General features: G+C 43.4%; 1 protein-coding gene across 10 annotated transcripts in view; it reads left to right on the forward strand.

Annotated features, from left to right (window-relative positions):
• Med12l (mediator complex subunit 12L) overlaps positions 1-16250 on the forward strand; it is a 299671-nt gene that overhangs the window by 12388 nt on the left and 271033 nt on the right. For all 10 annotated transcript variants that reach the window (XM_029537714.1, XM_029537710.1, XM_029537715.1 and 7 more), the window contains exon 3: positions 14220-14324. In XM_029537714.1, coding sequence (XP_029393574.1) covers positions 14220-14324 — 105 coding nt within the window. The remainder of the gene's footprint in view (positions 1-14219; positions 14325-16250) is intronic.

Raw genomic sequence — 16250 nt, forward strand, 5'->3', positions numbered from 1 at the left:
TCTCCTCTCCTCTCCTCTCCTCTCCTCTCCTCTCCTCTTTGCTTCCCCCTTCTTTCTTTACAAGTAGTGTTTTCTTCCATTTCCACACAGCCTCCTGTTGCCTCTTCTGCTCAGGACTTCTTCATGACTGCACTTGTCACTGGATTTAGTGCCTATCTGGATAATTGAGGATGATCTCATGTACAGTTAGATCCATGATAAAGTCTCATTCACAGACTCTGGGATTCCACACAGATGTTTTTTGTTCTTTGTGCTTGGAAAGCTTGGGAGGGTAGCAGGACAGGATATTCTTCAACAGTAACTCATGTACAGATGTGACAGAGTTGATGTGAGCCTAGAGAGATGGCGTGAAAATCTGCAGAATTTACAGTAGCCTGTCTACCCCGAGAAATGCAACTTGGTAGTAGAAACATTTCTAGTGTTCTTAGTTTAAGCCAGAACTTCCTAAATGGGTTTTTGGGATCTCTTTACAATCTTAAGCATTGGACATCCCTTACAAAGTTGGTTTCTACTGGTTAGTTGTATTTCTTAATACTTATAAAAATTTTGGAAATCAACAGAAAAATTTGAAAACTATATTTTATATTTGCTCATTTAAATATAATTGTGGGCTAATTTTACTTATTTTTGGTATGTGTATGATGTTGGCAGTCAAACCTCCCTTCAGGCTGAACAAGTTTTCTGATTTATCTGTACACCTTTGGGCTTAGGATTATTTTATTTTATTTTATTTTTAATGAGAAGCAGCTCTTCTCAAATAAAAATAATTGATGAAAAAAGAGGTGTTTTACATTTTTGCAAATCTCTTGACTGTGTGGGTTTTCCTAACTAGTTTGCATTCATTCTGTCGTTTTGATTGAAGAACATGAAGACAGTCTGCCTTCTCACAGGGAAGGACCTGGGAACTTCTTTAGAGCCCAGAGGTCTCTAACCTGGATAAACACTGGCTGAGGCTGTTGGGTAGATATATTGATGCTGATTCCCCAAACCAGTGTGCCTTTAGTTTTTCCCTGAGGGTGGAGAAATGTAAGAGGAGGGGAGATTATAAGTTTGTGTGTGTGTGTGTGTGTGTGTGTGTGTGTTTTCAATTCCAGAAGTCTCTGAAGAAGTCTCAAAATTGAAATTTACATTAGCGGAAGCTGAAAATTTGTAGATTTAGGAGTAACTAAGACACTCCTATGATGACATGAAAATCGGCAAGTGTTGCCTGCTGGCTCTGAGAAAGAGAAGTCTGTGGAGCTGGACTCCCCTGTGCTGCGTGGTCCAAGAGGCCAGTTAAAATCCTGAGGGGACCTTTACTTTACTAGACCTGTTGTGTGATTTCTGTCTTCGGGGCCTTCGCCCCTGCATAACCTGCTGCCTGCCTGGCTTATTCCCTCAGCCTCTAGCACAGCGTGCACTTGCTTTCCTGTGTGCTGTGGCCCCAGCCACTGGAGGTCCTGTTCAGAGGGGCCTTATAGGAGCTGGTATGTCATAAAGAAATGATCATAATTGTTGGCTGGATCTGGAAATGGGGCAACAGTCATTATCAGCAGATTGTATTAGAAATCTGCCAAGTCCCAACCTGGTACATGGCATGGCAGTGCCAGGCCGTGGAAGAAGCAGTTCTTGCTTTTGAGAGCGTGGGGCTGGAGCATACCTCATTTGTGCACAGTGATCCCGGAGTCATTAAGAGGTACTGATGGGAATAAGCCAGCAATGACTTGTTCCATTTGTAAGCAAGTACCAGTGATGGCCTGTTCCTTTTTATAAGCATTCAGAGATGATGGGTTCCTGGGCTGGATGGAGAAGGCCTGGGCAGAAATTCTGAGCACAGAGATAGGAATTCTTTCTTCCTTCCTTTCTGATTTTTAGATTTACTATTTTTTTTTGATTTTTATTTGTGTGCATATGATGCATGTTTTGTCTGCATGTATGCCTGTGTTCTGTATGCATTTGGAGGCCAGAAGAGGGCATTGGATGCCCTAGAACTGGAGTGGCAGACAGTTTTTAGCTACCATCTGGGTAGTGGGAATTGGAGCTGGGTCTTTGGAAGAGCAGCTGATGCTTTTAACCACTGAGCCATCTCTTCAGACCCTTCTTAGAGCATCTCATGTAGCCCAGGTTGGCCCTCTAATTCCCTCTTCCCAACTTTACCTCTGATATTACCGATGTATTCTATTTGCCTGAGACTTAAAAAAATATTCTGTGTTTACTTTTTGGCCCGGGACTAGAGGCTCCTGCTCTCACCCTCTTGAGTGCTAGGATCCCGTGTGTGGAATTGCCTATTTTTCTCTTAGGTAAGCATATTATGAATACATGAACTTGTGTTCTAGGACGGGAAATAGGAAGTGACAAAACCTGGTGGAGGAAGGCAGATGAGCCCAGACAAGGCTAGAGAGGCAGAGATGGCTCATTTTGGTCACCTCTTAAAAAAGCTGAAGAGATGTGACTTCCATGAGACTCCCTCTTGACATTTCCAGAGTCACTTTGGTCACGCCAAGGTTTTCCCCGGCAAGAATAGCTTTTTCCTGGACAGCCACATGCAGTGCTTCCGTCTCATTCATGCTGTTGTGTGAACGGAGTCCTGGATCCGCGGCTTTCCTCTCATGTCAGTCGTGGGGTGATCCATTGAGGTGAATGACAGGACTGTTCCAGAAAGCACTGGCAAGAGCGACAGTGTTAACAGGACTACACGTATCTGAAGTGTTGTTGGGATCTTTTGTGTTAAAGTGCTGCTTCTCTTAAAGGTGTGAAGGCCCTATGAAACACTAGGTCTAAGGAGATGCCAGACCATCCTCTCCTCAGCCATGAGGAAAGACAGTGCCGACATGGCTCAGATTTAATAGACATACGCACAGTGCTGCCTACTGTGTAGTAGACACTGTGGAAAAATATTTCTCGAGTCAGTTGTTTTTATTTTAAATGTTTTACATGAAGTGCCAACTGACTGTTTTTGAAGATTCTTTGCGAATTGGAGATACTGTTTAAGTTCCTAGTACTATTGGAAATTTGCTCAGAGATTGTTAAATAACCAAACCTTTTGAGATATTATGCGCTTTGTTTTCTCAGTACTTGCTGAATGCTGCCCACTGTGCTGGGTGACATGGGGATGCAGGAAGGAAACAGGCGCCTGCTGTCCGTCTCCCTGAGAAGAGTGCTCATCAAGAGAGCTGTGGTGAGGGATTAGATTGTTTTAGAATTAAATTTTAATCTGATATAAATATGTGATAAAAACAGGTTGCCAGAGAAGTGAAATGCTGCTTGCACATAGTGGCAGTGCCACCTTGCTGGGTCACCTCATGGTCCTTGGGTGCATGTTGTCTGTTGAGGACCAGGACTGGCATCAACCTGCCTTTGGAGGAGCACTACCACGTGCAAGTCTGTGTCCAGTTCACGGGCCCATTTAAAACGTTTTCTAAAATGACAGATAGTTCTGTTTAATGTTCTGATTGAGGACTAATATATAATTCAGTAGTATGTAAAGTTGCCGGTTACACTATAGTCGGCACTATTTACTGGGCTGGTTTCACTGAGTGCTTTGTGTAGCTGGGTGTATGCCAGTCTCTGACATCTCTGAGATGAGTGGAACTAGCTGCTTATAAACGAAGAAACCGAGGCACAAGAAGCACTGGCCTCTCCTGTGCCACTTTCAACATTAGGTGGAACTGGACTTTGGAGCCTGGGCTGTGATTGGCACGCTTCCTATGGAGAGATGCTAAAGGTGCTGCATGACTTCAGCAGTGAGAGACACTGCAGGGTGCTGGGATGACACTGAGGGGCAGGCAGGCTGGCAGGCAGGCAGGCAGGGCGGGCTCTTCAAATCAGTCTTGGTGGAGCTGGGCTATTGCTAGGCCTGGCAGCTTACTTGTGGGGGATGGTGGGGGGTGGTGGGGGATGGCAGGGGATGGAGGGGGATGGTAGGGGATGGCGGGGGATGGCGGGGGATGGCGGGAGATGGCGGTTAGTGTTCATGATTCTCTGTGAAATTGTGGCACTAGTTCATGCCTAATAAATCCAGTGTCAGGGAGAGAGTGGAGCCCAGGAAGTTGTGAGGAAGGTGGCTTCAGTAACCAAAACACAAAGTAAAAATGAACATAAATAGGACTGGAGAAGAAGTGACAGCTGGTGGTGATAATTGGCAAAAAAAAAAAAAAAAAAAAAAAAAGGAAAAAGAAAAAGAAAGAGGGGGTGTGGCTAGCATTCAGATTTCTTGGGGGCACTGTTAAGCTAGCATCCATGGTCCTGTAACTTGTAGCCCGCAGAGTGAGGCATTTGTGCTAGATTGGTAGTGACAGACCAGGAATTCAAATTAGCAGCTACTTCATTGATGAATTGAAATGAGAAGTCAGACCTTCCTACCTGCCCCCAAGAATTCTAGCTGACTTTAGCTGGTTAAAGTCTTAGTACGGAAAGGGTCCACAGAGCTTTGCGTTTCTGCTAGTCCCCTCTTTAACTGTCTCCTGGAAAACCTTGTTGTGGGCTGCTTTGGTGGCAACTAATAGCTAGAACTGCCTGGCAGGTTTGTGAATTAAGCAAGGCTGAGGATGTGGGAGTGAGCAAGCGTCCCGAAAATGGACCGGATGGAGAGGTTAAGAGGCGGCGACAGAGGTCAGCTGTTCGCACTGGTGCTTTCCATGTTTTTATGCTGGCTAGGGGACATTTGTTTTCCCCGACTCCAGATTACAGTTGGTAGCTCTGTTTGCAAACAGCTGACCTCAGATGAACGAACACAACCACTACCGCTAAAAGAAACCGCTCTGCCCTCCCACAGCAGTGCATTGAGCTTGGCATAGGGGTGTACTCAAGGATGGGGAGAGAAGAACCAAAAAGAGCCACCCTGAGGCAGGGATACCAGATGACTGGAGGATTAATATCTGTGAACATACATGCTCAGGCTGGAATTTGTTGTCTCTACTTTCAGATCACCTTACAGATGGCCACAGTAAAGGCTGAGAAAAAAATAGGATGGAAAGGAAGAGTTTCCACTGGAAAGTTTGCAAGGGAGAGTCATCTGGGGTTGGTTGTGGCTCTCCTTAGCAGTGGAGGAGCTAAAGAGAAAGCCGTCTTCTGTGACTAAATCTGGGTAGGGTAAACTGGCGGACACTTAAGTTCCCTTTCCTGCCTTATGCATATGCAGATCTAAAAGTTCAAGTATTTTTCTCCTGCAGTTTTCCTGGAATCTTTCTGAGAGCCACATCCAGGTGTTTGAGATCAGTGGGTGACAAGCATTTGAATGGGGTTTGAGTATGAATTAATGTGATACAATTATTTAAATGAGTGAAATAAATGCTAAGTGTACTGTATTTAGATATAATTGGAATCAAAGGCTCTCCTACTTTAAATGCCAGCCTCCCTTGGCCACTGGGGTTGGAATGAGGGCCCTTGTGGAAGGGAATTGGCACTCAGAATATGTGGTTGGTACTCATCTGTGGAGGACATTTCTGTTGAATCCTTTTAAGAGTTTCTAGGCCCTCGGTCTTTCTAGGCTGGTCTTGTGTGTACTGCTGTAGAAAGATCGTCATGGGTGTGATGTATAAAGATCGTCATGGGTGTGATGTATAAAGATCATCATGGGTGTGATGGTTGGGGTGATTCCGTGTTAAGAACAGTCAGTGTATGCCAGTTACAGCTCTGTCTGTGTCACACTGGGGATGTGATGTGGGCAGCGTGGCCGCCATCTCACAGAAGAGGAGTAGGGAGCCAGGATGCTGGGGTAGATTCCTTGGAAACACTGCTTGCTTCAGAGGTCTTCTTGTCTCTAGGGGACCTGATTCTGTCATCAACAGTGGTAGCCAAAGATGCAGCTCCCAACTGTTACCAGAATTAGACCCAAGAGTTGTGTTTCAAGGTGGGCGCTTAAGGTTTAAACCATAACACTTCCCAAATCTTCACTTCTCCCCAGTACTCAGCCTCAGCTTCTCAGTATGTGAAAACAGTTCTCAGCATGCCTATGATCCTCACTAGTTAGGAAGCATGTGTACTGCCTAAATATCGGGGAGAGAGGTTAGCATTGTTACCACCATTAAAAGACGTTTACTATTTCTTTTTTTTTTTTTTTTTTTTGGTTTTCTGAGAAAGTATTTCTCTGTTTTAGCCTTGGCTGTCCTGGAATTCATTCTGTAGTTCTCAAGGCTGGCCTTGGCTCAGAGATCTGCCTGTTCTGCCTCCTGAGTGCTGGACTCAAAGGTATGTGCCACCGTTGCCCAGCTGAGAAAGGGTGTTTTCTTCGGCTTTTGGTAGGCATAGGTATGTAGGTAGCTCTTGCTGTTTTGTGCCAGGTTTATCCTTTGATTTTTATCTCAGGTCTGATAGTTATTGGTTGTTAGGCTTCAGGTATGGATAAGACGGGAGGTGAATATTAATAGCAATGTAGATGATGGCAGACAGACAAAGCAACCTTTTTGGTGTGACTTTGATTGCAAGTGTGGCCCTGGTGTTAGAGATGGTGAGGCCAAGGGAGAGGAAAGATTTCTTTCCACAGGGGTCCTGCCTCTTTTTGAGTCCTTCTTCTTAAGGAGGCTGACATTAATGTTTTCACCATCATGTATAACCGTGGTTGATGTCCTCTTAATAACTTCCCGGATGGTTCCGGGGTGATGCATCAAGCAAGGAGTGCAGATAGAAATTGGTCCCTACTGCAAAACCGCAGTCTCAGCCGTTGCATCCCCACTGCTGCCACATGACTTGGGGGTGGTGCTGTCCTGAGGGATGGCAGAAGTCATTTTTTTAGTACTTAGATTCCTGGGGTTGTTGGAAGAAAGCACCATAGCTTGGACAGCTTAAAACACGGGGAATTGTTTTCTCATAGGTTAGAAGTAGGGAACCAAGGCATCAGCAAGGCCATGGTCACTCAGCGCCTCGGCAGGGTTTTCTGCTTCTGTTAGTCCAGGCCCTTCTTGGTGTGTAGCCAGAAAGCTCCCACTTTTCCTTTTACTGTCTTCTCCTCTGTTTGTACCTCCTTTTTATCAGGACACTAACCTACGAGACCCAGATCCACACTCAGTATGACCCCATTTGACTTGCTTGCATCTACAAAGATACTAGTTCCAACAAGGTCATCTGCACACTTATTAGAGACTAGGACTTTGAGACCCCCTCCCCGCTCTGGACCCAGTTCTACACTGGACAGTGTGTGCAGTCTCTCCCTATCTTTTGAGTGTCTCAGCTGATTCGGCATTGCATTTAGTTGTGCTGTCTTGCACGCAGAATCAGGAGGTCATTTCTTTCCTGAGCTTGTTTCTTTTCTGTTGTCCTTCCTGGGGTCGGTGAAACGTACGCCACGAGCACATGTTTTCAGCTTCCCTCTCTACCCTGTGACCCAGTTTCCTGATTCCACTCTTCTTTCTCCAAACTTTTCTAGAAGCCTTCTGTGAACTTCCCGTCTCTTCTGCTCCTTCCACTGTGTGGCCTTGGGACCTTTAGAATTCAGTCCCTGGAGGGTTGCACATCCCAGGGAGTGCAGGGGTGTGCACATCCAGAAGTACTTGACTGTTGCTCTCTCCTGCTCCAAGCATTCCCTGCGCTTCTCGGTTCACATCGGGTTTCCTCCTTTTCCTGGAATGGCCGTGTAGTCTCGGTGCCCTTCTCTGTCCGACGCTTAGATCACGGCTGGGTTTTCCCCGAGGTCTGTCTTAGACCCTTATCCTTTCCTCTCTTCCTGTGTATCCCTAGGTTTAGTTGCAACCTGTAAGCAGACACTATCTCAGAACACTCTGGCCTCTGGATGGTTGTTTCCTATGCCTTTGTTATTTTCACCCTATTCTGACCAGTTGTTCTCACTGCAGACCCGCATGACTGGCTGCTACCTCCTTGTTTAGAACCTTTAGTGTGTTTAAAGACAGAATTCCCTCTGTGGCCCACCACACCCTGTATATTCTCTCTGTTTTTTAGGGCTCCAGGATCAGCTTCTAGCTACAGCTTTGCTCCTGTTCCCTAAGTGACAGTATTCTTCCATCTTCCCAACTCCATAGACATCAATCATATTTCCCCTCTGTGTTCCTTTGTTTCATGTACCTCATCCGTGATTGCTACCCTTCCTATGAATTGGACCTCTTGTCTTGCCATGCCTCTTTTTGTTGTGTGGGTAATTCTCCTTGTCTTGAAGTTTATTTGATGTTAACTTGAGCATTTTTATGTTTATTGTTTAGACTGTATGCATCTGCTCTGTCCATTTACTAGCAATTTATTTGTCTTTAAAGTGTACAATTTTAAAGTACAGCATAGAATTGGGCTTTTCTTTTCTTCTCATTTGGGTCCACATGATAATACCTCAGCTCAAGCACTCCACAAATGTTTAGTTAGCATTCACTGTGATTACTGTGGACTTGAGTCTGTTGTTCCCTTTCCTCTTTACTGGATTACTAGACACTTTTAAATGTACTTGATGAGATGTTGGTTATACGTTTGTGTGCCTGTGTGGTTGCTTTATGAGTTACAAAGTCTCCTGGAGATTTTTTATACTCTCTATTGTGTTAATGTGGTGTCTCTTCATGAAAGAGGTCGGAACTTTGGCATTGCAAGGACTGTCGTAGAGAAGGGTAACTCCTTTAAAATCAGAACTCATCTCAAAGGCCCTTTCCCCCACGCCTGACTCCCCAGACTGAGTTGATCCCTTCTGTGTTCTCTGAGCAGCCAGCATGTTTCTCTGGGGTATATACTGCAACTTCCATTTGCCTACGGTGGATCCTCTAGTCTTTAGTTTAGTGCTATATTTATAATTACTTGTTGATCGAATGGAGCAGGAGCCTCAGTTATAGCTTGTGAAATTCAAAAGACTTCACAATACTGTAAGAGGTGGAGCAGTGGAAATGGCATGATGCAGACATATAGGTTAAAATGCATAAAGTTGTCAAGTAGATTAAATGCAAGTTAAAATATTAAAAAATTAGGGCAGTTAATAATGGATCAGGCACTGTGCTAAACTCTGCAACATTTTATCTTATGTGACTTTAGCCTTGTAAGTTATTCTTGTTTCTTTTGAAACAAAGAGATGAGCTATAGAGAGGTCTGTTAATTGGTCCTAATACTGTGTGTGAGCTCTGCCTTCTAATGCAGATCTATAAGATTCTAGCATACTGAGTATCAGCCAGACTAGGCCATTGGTCTTCATTGAGGCTTTGCAGTTTCAGTCATAGTGAAGTGCTTTGATTTGTGCCCAGAGTCTGGTAGAGAAAAGGTCTCCGGCATTATTTATGATCTATATAGAATTATGCTGGATCCTTCTTTAGGTTCCTCAGAGGGTTGAAAAGGGAAAGCCCACTGAATAAGGCCATGTTGATAAGGAAACTACTTCAGGAAGACTCAGTATAGCTAGGAGGTAGGCAGGACAGAAGCAAGATGAGTGACAGTCACTAGCTGGACCTTACATTTCTTAGAATACTTCAAAGGAAGGAATGTGAGACAGATTCTAATTAATGGTGAAGTATGAGAGTGAATGATTCTTCCTTAATGTTTCAGGTCACTTGTACTGTTAACTTTGTGTATTGCCCAATGACTTTAAACTCTGACCATGATGGGATGAACTCTCATGCCCTCATGGATATTAGCTTTTTCTAACGGGTCAGCAGATAACCTCTGGGACCTGAGAGAATGCTTTTTGGAGAGAGATTCAGACCAGGAAAAGTAATTGTAAAACAGTTTACAAAGCTTTGTTTTGGTAAGACATGGGCTAACCAGTCTTCTGTGTAGCTGTTGTGGGGATAGTTTTGTGCTGTTCAGTTGTCTTGATCCCCTCTGGAGATTTGGTGCCAGTTCCTTAAATGTTCCCTAAGTTTGTTAGAGGACTACGTGATCAAGACCACTGGGAGTGTCCACGTGGCTCTGTGTATTAGATGGTGAGTTCAGAAAAGGATAAGAGTGGGTGTGTGCATGTGCACATGTGTTTGTGTGCTATTTATTGATCTACCGTTCACATGGTCTTTGGAATATGTGCTAAGCTGGGCTTTTTTGTTTGGTTTCTTGGGTGAGAAGGAGCTTAAGTAGTTTCCAGACCTGCATCAAAATACAATCATTTCTCCAAAGAAATCTTTTTTTACTAAAGAAAACTATCTCTCTGTCTCTCTCTCTGTCTCTCTCTCTGTCTCTCTCTGTCTCTCTCTGTCTCTCTGTCTCTCTGTCTCTCTCTCTCTGTCTCTCTCTCTGCGTGTGTGTGTGTGTGTGTGTGTGTGTGTGCGCGTGTGTGCGCCCTGTGCCACACATGTGGAGGCCAAAGGGTAGCTCTTGGGAGTTGCTTCTCTCCTGCTACTTTGTATGTCCTGAGGATCAAGCTCAGGCAGTTTAGGTCTGCACCTGAGTGCTTCTCCTAGCTGAGCCATCACTGGCCTTGATGAAATAGTTGTATTGAACTGAAAAGATTGCTTTTAAAGTGGTCCAGAAAAATAGTAACTTCAGGGTAAATATGTGTGATTTTATGGCTGCATTAGGAGTCCCTAACATCTGATTTTTCTGTCTATATAGAATATATTTTGAAAGTGTATAGAGGAGTGTAAACACTAGCTTTCTTTTTTAACATGGGATTCTCTAGGCTTTTGTTTTTGCTTTTGCTTTTGTTTTTTTTTGTTTTTTGTTTTTTGTTTTCTTTTTTTTTTTATTTTTTTTTAAGGCTTCTGCTGTATTTTCTCGTTTGATACAAGACGTCAGCATGGAGATCAGGCTGGGACTCAGGTTGCTCTTGCCCTTATCTCTGAAATGCTGGGGTTGTAAATGCCGCAGAAGACTTGGATTTTAGTTGAAGCCAATGGGAAGGAGGGTAGGAGTCCCCCTTGCTCCATATGCTGACTACTTTTGGAATAACTTCGTTACCTACCCAGAAACGTTTTCTTAGACTGCAAGGTAGGTAATAGCTGTGACCTTTCTCCCTGTCTTTGCAAGGAAAATCATTCTAACAGTTGATGGTTGGTATTCATCTATTTAGGAAAGCCTTTGAAGAGGTTCAAGGCTCACAGAGAGGTAGCTATTTTGTGTCCCTTACAGATAGCTCTGGCTTGGCAGTGTAGACGCATTCCATTCCAAAATTTGGACTCTTTTCTAATTATACCTAATTAATCTTGGCAAAGCTTGCGGAACAGTCGTGGAAGCTTCTTGTCTGAATGCATGTAACACATACTTCCTTTTGTCTAAATCACTTAAAGCTGCCTGATGCTCCCACTACCCTAACCTGGGCGTTCAAAGTTGGTCCTGCAGACACCGTCAGGTCAGAGTGGATGATTTTCCTTTAAAGGGGGCGTCTATGGGTGCAGCATTGGAGTTTGAGAAATGTTATCAACAGTCGTAAGCACTCGAGTGTGAGTCTTCTTCTTAGCTCATTGTTTGGATTTTTGCTCATTGTTTGTTCCTTTCAGGTACTTCAGAAGATGGACTGTCTATGCACGTTTTGCTTGAGACACTCTTGGCCTTTACTTGTTTCTGTAGTAACCCTACTTGAGGTGGCTATATTCAGAGGGGGCGGGGTCCGAGAGAGTGGTGTCAGGTGAGAGTAGAAAGTAAAGAAGACTATAAAACCAACTAATCTCAAAAGCCTAGTATTGAGCTTTAAGTCACAGCCCTTGTGAGTAAAATGTATGCTGCAGTTCAGTGTTTCTCTCAACACTTTAGTGGCAAATCACAAGCAAATGCACACCGAGTTTTCCTATGGTACTCTCCTCGTGACGACAGTTGAACCCCTGCTGTTTTAGACACTTAGACTACAGAAACTTGTATTAATTGCTTCTTCGGGTTGATCAAAAATCTTCCGGACTTAAGTATGCATTATACTTTTGCCTTGAAATTTTAAATAGTTAATTTGAAAATAGGTGGTCAGTTTGAGATGTCCTTGGTTGAGAAATCTGTCTTCTGTGGGGATCACTCCACACCACAGCTGAGAGGAGACTTGAGCCCCATAGAACTATGATCCCTGTATTGGGATCTTTTGAAAGTGGCCAAACATGCTCATAAAAGCACACACAATGCATTTGTGTGGCGTGCCCTAGCGGACCGAGGTCCTTAGCCGAGGTGACCATTTTTGACTGACCACAGCAGGTCTCGGAACAGTTTTTTCTGTTTCTCGTTTGCAGCAGGGGTCTGGCATTCTTTCTTTTGTGCCCTGGTGACCGCCAGCCCAGTCCCCCGAGACTGTCTCTTGCCTCATTTCCTCCAGCTGCTTTCTTCCATTCTGTATTTTCAAGCTCTGATTTAGTCTACAACAGTGATAATCTGGGCAGAGCAAGGAGGGTATTTTTTTGTTTTTAATTTCTAAAATCCCAGGCTATTAGCCAGGCTATTAGCCAGGTGGTGGAGCAGGCCTTAGTGTCAGTACTGTCTCAGGAGGCAGAGGCAGAGGCAGGTGGATCTCTTGAGTTTGAGGCCAGTCTGTTCTATAGAGTAAATTCCAGGACAGGCAGAACTATACAGAAAAACCCTCTCTTGGAAAACGAAAGTAAACACAAACAAAATAATAGTAATAATAACTAATACTAGCAGTAGTAATAATAGTAATAACTATTATTTCAGACTTTTTTTTTTTTTTTTGGTGTGTTGTAACTTTGGAAAAGTGTTGTCACATCTATTCAGGAGGTCATTTTAAGGACTGTAGGAGTAGCATTGTATTTTTAGACCCCATTTTCATGTGACATTTGTTCTCGGTGTCACGGAAATGTTGCTTTGTAGTGTAGGAGCATCCCAGGATAGTATTTCAGTTTTGCTGGCTCGGCCCAGATGGTGTACTAGCATAGCGCATGCCACTTTTCTTACCTGTGGGATGGATTTGACGATATAGCAACTAAGCCAGGCAGTGGTGGCACACGCCTTTAATCCCAGCACTCAGGAGGCAGAGACAGGTGGATTTCCGAGTTCAAGGCCAGCCTGGTCTACAAAGTGAGTTCCAGGACAGCCAGAGAAACCCTGTCTCGAAAAAAGAAACAAAACAAAACGAAACAAAACACCAAACAGAATATATAGCAACTGAGTTGGTGAAGATTAAATGAACTAGAATATGTAAAACCAGTGGCTCCCCCAGTTGTAGGTTGTGGTGAGGTATGCTTACTACCACAAAGTTTATTACTAGAAACCTTCATTTCTGTCTTCAGCTCACTATGGGCTGAGTAAGCCAGTCTTGGGTAAATTGTGTGGAGCAGCTTTGTTGCATATGAATAGTCCTATGGGCTAGGGAGATTGCTTAGCAGGCCACAGCACTGGCTGTTCTCTCACAGAACCTAAGTTGGATTCCCAGCACCCACCTCGAAGCTCACAGCCATCTGTATCCCCTATTATGCCTTCTGGCCTCTGTAGACAGCTCATGCATGTGGTGCACAGCCAGTCATGCAGGCAAAACATTCATGCACATACAAGTAAATAAATACTAAAAAAAAAAAAAAAAAAAAAAAAAAAAAAAAAAAACATGAAACAAAGAATGAGAGTCAAACTATGAGCTTCTCAGATCAATTCCACTTGAAACATTACATGATCTTGGGTTGTGAGATGATCAGTTGGCAAAGGGGCTCGCTGTCAAGCCTTATGACCAGACAGAGTTCAATCCCCAGCACCTACATGCGAGAAGGATGAAAGCGATTCCCACAAAAAGGTTAACAACAACAAACAAACAACAACAACTCTACAATCTCTTGATTCTGTGTGTGATGGAAGGAGCTGTTGACTTTTTTTTCTTTTTCCAAGTTATCAGTTAGGAGTTAATAGAACTCACAGAGAGATTAAAAGAGTGGGTCATTTGCGGTAGTCACTTTTCTCCCTGCTGTGACCAAATGCCTCACAAGAGGTAATTTTAGGGGAGGGAGGCTTTTGACCTTAGGTTGAGGTAATAACAGTCCATCACGGCCAGGAACTCACCACCCCATGAGCTTAAAGCAGTTGGTTATAAGGTGCCCACACTCAGAGCAGAAGTGAGAGCTGGTGTCAGTTTTCTCTGTCCTTGCTTAAGTCCAGGGCTCCATCCCCTGGGAAGGTGCCACCACAGTTGGGGTGAGTCCTCCCTGATCAGTGAGCTTTCCATGGTGATTTTAATCCTTCCAAGATGGTAGTCGAGATTGACTCTGGAGATAACCTCTGTGCCCTGCACATCCACCACATTATCTTGATCTTTCACGCATGCACTGTTTTTTAAATAGGGTTCTGCCTTCTTGGTTACTGTTCTCTGAATGGCTTTCTCTTACAGACCACAGGGAACTTGGTTATTACTCAGGCTGCAGTGCCTGGATTAACTTCAAGTGTTTCTGTTCTCTGCTTAATCAGTACCTTCTCTTGAACAGGATGAACTTACAGCCGTGAATGTAAAGCAAGGATTCAACAACCAGCCGGCCTTCACTGGAGATGAACATGGCTCAGCCAGAAACATTGTAATCAACCCATCCAAGGTAATGCCCATTGTTTTCTGTGGCTCCTGAAAAGGCGTGTTTGTGATCCCCTTGACATAGATCTTGCTATGTTTGCAAACCAACACATGGTGTTGGGTGTCAGACATTTCATTTTGAGACCACTCCAGTGTCCCTTTCCACCTTCTATTTATTTTTTTATGGCTTTCGTGGCTGCCATTGTAGAAGAGACTGGTCCAGTTTTACACTACTGCCACAGTCCAGATATAGCTTGTTTTCCTACCACAGTTCAGGTTCACTGATTTTGCTAAGAATATACTGATCACGTTATGTCGGGAGGAATGCAAGGCCAGTTTGCCCAATTGTTGATTATACTGAGTTGTCATTCAGTCATTGTGATGCCACTGTCTTCCTTCATTATAAAAATTACAACCTCTTCTTGGTAATCTCTAATTACTACTATTTTTTTTTTAAAGCAAACTCAGTATTACCATATCTCCTCACAGTGATATTTTAAAATCCTGTAAATTTCTTATTCTTCCATTTGATGTTTTTCTTCACTCTGCCTTCCTTCCCCCTTCTTTATTTCTTTTAACAGAGTCTCTCCAGGTATCCCTGCCTGGCCTGGACCTCGCTATTTAGACCAGCTTGGCCTTGGATTTGCAGGAACCTTCTTGTCCCTGTCTTCTGTGTGCCCACATGATAGGCATGCCTAGCTCACTGATGGTTCTTGCTGGAAGGTTTATTGTGCTGGGAGCGGACATGTTTTTCTGCTTACTACTACTACTACTACTACTACTACTACTACTACTACTACTACTACTACTTCTTCTTCTTCTTCTTCTTCTTCTTCTTCTTCTTCTTCTTCTTCTTCTTCTTCTTCTTCTTCTTCTTCTTCTTCTGTGTCATTGTGGATTACTTCAGTATCACTCATAGGATCCTGTTTGTTCGTTTGTTTGTTTATTTTCAATGCACTATGATTTATTACCTTCGTTTTTCTTTTGCCGCTGGAAATGCTCACCACCAGCAGGTAGAGAGAAAGGTGAGCTAGACAGAGAAGAAGTTTGTCCTCTCTGTCCACCGAAAAGACCTAGAGCTAAAGGCACTCCAGTGGCACCTCACATGGTATTTCCTTGTCTTTTCCTGTTTGGTCTTTGTGTCTTCCTTCTCCTGAAGGGAGACTGCCCTCTGCAGTACCAACAGAGTCGGCTGTGTATCACGACACACGTATCACCAGAGTCGGCTGTGTATCACGGCACACGTATCACCAGAGTCGGCTGTGTATCACGGCACACGTAGACTGTTTCTCAGTAAAACTCTTTCGGTGCTACCACAACAGCCAAGTTTCTGTATAAGATTTACAGTTTTTCTACAATTCTTTTATCCTTCTCCGACTTTCATTAAAATTGTATCGCCAGAGTTGGAGAGAAAGGGCTTGGGAGGGGGCTGGAGGAAGGAAAGGGAGGAAGAAGTGATTAATTATAATTTAATTAAAAATGTAGAAAGATTTATAATCAGACTATTATGTTTAGAAGTTTATTGAATTCACCATGGATCAATTACACACACACACACACACACACACACACACACACACACACACACACGAGAATTCTTGCTCATTTTCTCTTAATGATTGATTTAAAATTCTTTTTATATTATTCTTCTTTGACATTAAAACCATCACAAATAAAAGTAAGAAATTAAAAAAAAGCAAGTCAATATCTATACTTCTCTTCTCTTACAAAAACACAGAAATGATTGACTGTTTGCTAAACCATCAGTGGAAATACTATTGATTTGTATGTAATGCTATTGACCAGATACAGTGATAGTTTTAAATTTGCCTTTTTGCAATTTTTATACACTTCATGTTACAACTACAATTCTGTATTTGTGATTAATAAGTAGTTGTATATATGTAATTCAGTGTATATAATGTTTGCCAGTTAGCCACATTTTAGTGCA

This window comes from Mus pahari, chromosome 4 (assembly GCF_900095145.1).
Source record: "Mus pahari chromosome 4, PAHARI_EIJ_v1.1, whole genome shotgun sequence".
NCBI lineage: Eukaryota > Metazoa > Chordata > Mammalia > Rodentia > Muridae > Mus > Mus pahari.